At 37.6% G+C, this 6,930-nt stretch overlaps 1 protein-coding gene across 8 annotated transcripts in view; it reads right to left on the bottom strand.

Moving 5' to 3' along the window:
- Positions 1-6,930, bottom strand: part of HERC1 (HECT and RLD domain containing E3 ubiquitin protein ligase family member 1) — a 191,001-nt gene that overhangs the window by 143,169 nt on the left and 40,902 nt on the right. For all 8 annotated transcript variants that reach the window (XM_047861940.1, XM_047861948.1, XM_047861945.1 and 5 more), the window contains exon 2: positions 6-961. In XM_047861940.1, coding sequence (XP_047717896.1) covers positions 6-935 — 930 coding nt within the window. In that variant the 5' untranslated portion in view covers positions 936-961. The remainder of the gene's footprint in view (positions 1-5; positions 962-6,930) is intronic.

Below are 6,930 nucleotides of genomic sequence, written 5' to 3'. Positions count from 1 at the left end.
CATACCAAAGAACGCCTCATCTGCATTAATATAGTCATAAAGCAGTCAAAGCTGATCATTCCTTCCTGGCTTGATAGTAGTTTGCTTTTCTCCATGGAATTTACAACCGCTGAAGCCCCCAAAGCCATTTCTATCCATTCAAGAAGGTACCGCAAAGAGCCTCGCTGAGCTGCTAAACCAAGTAGCAACTCAGAAGCTAATCTGCGACCTAAAGTGTCTGCCCCAGAATTGGGAATAGTTACTCCTTTAAGAAATGTTGTCACTTGTGATAAGCAGTCCAAACCCATTGGAGGAATCTTGCTTTCATTTGCTAAAGATAATGGTGGCAAAGAGCTGACAACTTCAATTGCAGTATGAATAACGTCGTTGCAAAGACTAAGACCAGGTCCTGACACAGGCATCATCCAACTTTGTCTTAGAAGTGCAAATAATAAACTTAGACCAGTTCGAACACCCATTTCTATAAGTGCATCAGTGCTTGACCGGGGACGTTCACTAACAGAATGGACATCTGCTGAACCAGAGCTGCTCTCCGGAGAATGCTGCTGCTGTTTCACTTTGCCTTTGTCATGGTATTTATTAGAAAGTGCATAAAAGACACGCTGGAGTACAAGCAGTCGTTTTCGAAGTGCCCCAGCAAATGGGGAATCTGAACATACCATCTTCGCTAGTGCTAGCTGGCTGCTAAGAAGGGCATCCAAATAGTGGTCCTGCTCATCACTTGAAAGAGACTCACGTTCAAAGTCTGGCAACTGTGGTCCTTTGAGGCACAAAACTTGTTGGGGCAAAGGTACTACTTCTTTATTGCTGACCAGTTTAGAATACAGAACAGCAACTCCCTCTCTTGTAGCAATAGATTCACTATCCTCTGTAATCCAGGAGCTGTTCAGGTGTTCAAGCCATTTCAGTTTCACTGGTGGAACCATAGTTGCCATGTTGGTTTACTCTTCAGCCATTAGTTCTATAAAGGGAGATAAAAAAGCAGTCAAAAACTTACACAATTGATTCATAAAATGTTTCTGAACTTCCATCTTACATTACAATTAGTGATTTCAAACTGGTGAGACAAAGTCTGAACTGGAATTAATAGCAATGTACCAATGTTAGTATTTTAGCTTTGATAAGTGTACTATAGTTATCTAAGATGCTAATATTAAGGGAAAATGGGTAAAGGGCATAGGAGAACCCTGCACAATCTTTGCAACTTTTGTGTAAACCTAAAATTACCCCAAAATAAAGTTTATTATTAAAAATTAGTGATTTGTGTGCCTCTTCTCTTCAAGTTCTGGCCCCACTGTCAGTATAACAGTGGGTTCTACATGCTCATGACCCCCAAATTCAATCTCCAACCCAGAACTCTTCCCTGAACTCCAAATTCATATATACAATTCCTCACATCATCACTCCATATAGCTATCTATAGGCATCTCAACATATTTAAAACCGAATTCCTAATCCACCACTACCGCCATGCCCACCCAAACCCATTCCTCCTATAAACTTCCTTATCTCATAAATGGCAACTCTATCCTTCTGCTCCTCTGGCCAAAAATCTTGGGAGTCACCACTGATTCCTCCCTCTCTTACACAACAAATCAGTCAGCACTACTTACAAGTACCTCCAAGAATCCAAACAGTTCTCACCCACTCCCTTACTAAAACCTGCCCCAAGCTACTATCATCTCTGGGATCATTGAAGGAGCCTTCTTACCAGTCTCTCTCACTGTACAGAGGAACCACAGTGACTCCAAAAGGGTAAAAATGTTTTTTGTGTATTTTGTTTACTACCATATTCCAACACATAGTAAGTGCTCCATGAGTATTTATAGGGAAAAAAAGTACTTAAAAACTAAATCCTATGAGATAAAGTATTCACAAAACATACATCCCACAAAGGATGGGCATCCAAGATACATAAAGAACTCCTACAACTCAAAAATAAAAAGACAATTTAATTTTTTTTTTTTAATTTTTTTTTTCAACGTTTATTTATTTTTGGGACAGAGAGAGACAGAGCATGAACAGGGGAGGGGCAGAGAGAGAGGGAGACACAGAATCGGAAACAGGCTCCAGGCTCCGAGCCATCAGCCCAGAGCCCGACGCGGGGCTCGAACTCGCGGACCGCAAGATCGTGACCTGGCTGAAGTCGGACGCTTAACCGACTGCGCCACCCAGGCGCCCCGACAATTTAATTTTTAAAAAGGCCAAAAGACTGAACACAACTTCATAGAAGATTTATGAATGGCTGATAAGCACGAGAGAAGTGCTCAAAATCATTATTTATCAGAAAAATGCAAGTTAAAAACACATCCTTAGGAGATACTATTACACATCCTTAAGCATGGCTGAAATTCATAAGACTAACAATACCAAACGTTAGCATGGATGTAGAGTAACCAAAACTCTCACAAATCGTTTGCAGGAGTGTAAAATGGAACAACCACTTCAGACAACCACTAATAGTTTCTTATAAAACTAAAAATATCCCTACTCGATGACCCAACAATTTCTTTCCTAGGGATTTACCTAAAAGAAAACATATGTCCGTAAAACAGACTTAAATAAAAATATGGTTACCCCTAGAAGGTAAAGACATGAATAAACTGGGAAGGAGCATAAAGGAGCTTCCTGAGGTGAATATTGGATTACCCAAGCATATCCATTTATCAAAGCTCAGTAAACATACATTTAAGATTTTTACATTTCACTGAATGTGAATTTTATCTCAATAAACAATGAATTCTAGTTGATATGCATACTGAAGTATATTTAGGGGGCAAGTATACTGATGTAATTTATTTTGAAATGCATCAAAAATTGAGATGCACTGATGTATATCTTTATATATATATATATCTTTATACATATCTCTATATATATGATAGGTATGTGATAAAACAAAAATAGTAAATTAGTAATGGTAGAATCTCAGTGGCAAGTATATGTCTGTTCATTTCAAAATCTTTCAACTGTGGGGAGCACCTGGCTGGCTCAGTTGGTACGGCATGCGACTCTTGATCTCAGGGTTGTAAATTCACATTCTACCTTGGGTTTAGAGATTACTTTAAAAAATCTATAGGGACACTGGCTGGCTCAGTCGGTGGAACACAGGACTCTCATTCTTAGGGTTGTGGGTTCTAATCCCACATTGAGTGTAGAGATTACTTATGTTTGCAATTTTCATCATAAATAACTGCAGGGGAGGTGGAGACTAAGTCCGCAAAAAGGAAGTCATTACAGTTGGTAGTAGAAGAACATCCTCAAATACTGAAGGGCAAGTTGGTAGAACATCCTCAAATACTGAAGGGCATTTCATTTTCATGATATAGGTAAATCTTCAAGAAAAAGCTCATGTTATAGAGATCCTAGGCCATCTAAAGGAGTTTCTTATTTCTCAGTATGCCCTGTGAAATTCTAAATATAAAATCTGATGACACTTCCCTTCTCAAGCTTATGATTACTATGCTTAATTATCTTCATTATATACTCAAAGTATGTACTTAGGAAGGGGGGAAAAACATAAGCCTCCTCCCACTTCATTTGGCAATTATTTATTAAACATTGTGCAGAGGATATAAAAGCACCTTATTTACCTCCATCCCTGCAACCCATAGGTAATTTTGTTCTTTTTAATTTTGCTAGTTTGATAGCTATAAAGGGTTATGTTGTTGCTCTAACTTCAATTTCCCCGATTACTAATAAATCTGAACAGCTTATGTTTATTGATCATTTCATTACACTCTTCTGGGAAATGTTTGTTCGTGTCCTTCTAGTCATGTATTTTTCTATCAGGTTATCTTGTCAACTTGTGAAAGGTTTCTGTATTCTATCAATGTCCTCAAAATACAAATATTTCTTCTAAATCTTTTTACATACACATACATCTCTTTTATAGCTCTTGCTTTCCATCTTCAGTTAAAAGAGTACCCACACACACTCATACCCAGATTACACATGAATTCTGGATTATGTATTCACCTGGACTTTCTTGAGGTATTTTTGTTGTTTTCACACCGGTCTTTAATCCACATGGAATTTAAATAAACTCTGCATTCATTTGGAACTGTAACAAGCTCTACATGTAAAAGTGGTTCCAAGTTTACTGTTTCCAGGTGTATGGCCAGTTATACCACCACAATTTAAGTAATCCAGGACTTCCAAGATGGCTGAGGACAATGCAAGCTGAATGAGTATTTCCCCAAATTTCTTTCCATAACAATAAGAAGGAAAAATTCTATTCTACACAAAACCACACACACAGCATAATTTGAAGATACAAAATTTGAAGAAGCAAACTGCAAAGTAACTGTGAGTAAAACAGAAAAATCACCAATCTCAGGGTACACACTGTTACTTTTAGGTTTTGTGGAAGCAAAAGCAGACTAAGAAAAACTGTACAAAAGACAAAAAAGGAAGTACAGTGAAAGGGCCCACAGGTGATTTGGAATGACTGCCAAAGAAGTTATATCCACACTAAATCTGAAAACACTACAAATGTGTCCAGACAAATCACAGACTACAGGAACTGATTTAATTTAAAGAGTCAGACGGGATTTAAATGAGCAGGTACAATTTTAAAAAGACGGGTAATTTAAACGAGCATTCCTGGAAAAGCAGAGGGGAGGGAAAAAAAGACAAACAGGAAGAGAGAATCATCTTTTTGGCAACTGGGTGAAGGGTAAAAGAAAAAATGAGGAAATGTTTACGGTTCTGAGAGAGAGGACAACCATAAAATTGTCAACATAACAAAACTTCACTCAAACAAACCAACCAAAAAACCCCTCTAAAGTACTTGGACTTTGCTATATTAACAGAAGAGGGTGACATTAAATTAAGAATATAAAATACCCAATACCATAAAAATGAACAAGAGAAAAGTCCATACAAAGCTACTGTAGAAAATCAAGAAAGAAAATTTCACATATAACTGATAGAAATCTTTCAGACAACAAAAAAACAAACAAAAAAAATACAAGTTAATAATCTAAACAAAATTAAACACACTGAAACATACGAAGGTACAAAAAAAAACTGAATTGGAAATTTAAAAACAAAGCAAGAACAGACTAACAAAAAAAGGTAAGGAAAGAGAACACAAAGGAAGGAAGGGAAAGAAAGGAAATCATAAAAGAGGGGCACCTGGGTGGCTCAACTGGTTGAGCATCTAACTCTTGATTTCATCTCAGGTCATGATCTCAAGTTTGTGAGTTCAAGCCCTGCATTAGGCTCTGCACTGACAGCCTGAAGCCTGCTTGGGATTCTCTCTTTCCCTCTCTCACTGCCCCTCCCCGACTTGTGCTCTCTCAAAATAAACAAATAAATAAATAAAATGACATAAAAGAAAATAAAGAGTCAGAGAGAAATTAGCAGAAACAGAAGACAGGCAAAGGAGGACAGTTGTACTATTAACTACCTGAAGAAGTTTAAAAAAGAGAGTGTGTGCAAGCTGGTTTTAAAGCTACAAGCCAAGAAATCTCACCAGAAACAAAGAATTTCAATCAACACAGTAAGGGCTCACAATTACCTGGGAAAATTATCCCAGAACAATCACTTTTAGGACATTAACCTAGTTAAACTATTAGATTTCAAAGATAAAGATAAATAATCCTCAAGACCTCCAGGCAAAAAGATTCAATAACTTTAAAAGGCAAAAGAATTAGGGGTGTCTGGCTGACTCAGGCGGTAGAGCATGTGACTCTTGATGTCAGGGTGAGCCCCATGTTGGATGTAGAGATTACTTAAAAAAGGAAATAAAGTAAAAGGCAGAAGAATTAGACTGACATCACATATGTTAAAACCAACCAAATAGCACAGCAACAGCTTTTGTAAAGCAAAAACAAAAACAGGAGATGCAATGAAACAGAACCACACTAATGATGGGAGACTTTAATATACCACTCTCAGTACAGATGGATCAAGTGGACAAAAATAAAGAAACAGAAGATCTAAACAACAAAATAATTCACTCTTTTCCCATTAATACAATCTATTTCTGGATTCTCTACTCTGGTCCACTTGTTCATTCTTAGGCCAACAGCGACTTTATTACAGTGGCTTTGTAACTGTTCTGATGGATGGTAAGACAAGTCCCTAACCTTTAAAATTATATTCAGTCACATGCTACCCCCCTCAACACATTACTAATGTTCTCATTTGAATTACACTGAATTTATATATTAATTTTCAGAAAATAGACATCTTGGGAGCACCTGAGTGGCTCAATCAGTTAAGCATTCAACTCTTGATTTCAGCTCAGGTCATGACCTCAGTTTGTGAGTTCAAGCCCTGCATCATGTTCTGCACTGACAGCATTAAGCCTGCTTGGGATTCTCTCTGTCACTCCCCACTCCCCTCCTTGCTCACGTTCTCTCTCTCAAAATAAACCAACATTAAAAATAAATTAATTAAAAAATTATAATGCTAGAATAACCAAATGTGGTTCTTACACATGAGCAGACATATTACATTAGAAAATATCAAAAGATGGCACAAAAACAGACACATAGACCAATGGAATAGAATAGAAACCCCAGAACTAGACCCACAAACGTATGGCCAACTCATCTTTGACAAAGCAGGAAAGAACATCCAATGGAAAAAAGACAGCCTCTTTAACAAATGGTGCTGGGAGAACTGGACAGCAACATGCAGAAGGTTGAAACTAGACCACTTTCTCACACCATTCACAAAAATAAACTCAAAATGGATAAAGGACCTAAATGTGAGACAGGAAACCATCAAAACCTTAGAGGAGAAAGCAGGAAAAGACCTCTCTGACCTCAGCCGTAGCAATCTCTTACTCGACACATCCCCAAAGGCAAGGGAATTAAAAGCAAAAGTGAATTACTGGGACCTTATGAAGATAAAAAGCTTCTGCACAGCAAAGGAAACAACCAACAAAACTAAAAGGCAACCAACGGAATGGGAAAA

The sequence above is a fragment of the Prionailurus viverrinus genome, chromosome B3, assembly GCF_022837055.1.
Source record: "Prionailurus viverrinus isolate Anna chromosome B3, UM_Priviv_1.0, whole genome shotgun sequence".
Taxonomy (NCBI): Eukaryota; Metazoa; Chordata; class Mammalia; order Carnivora; family Felidae; genus Prionailurus; species Prionailurus viverrinus.
This window is presented reverse-complemented; position numbering and strand designations above follow the sequence as displayed.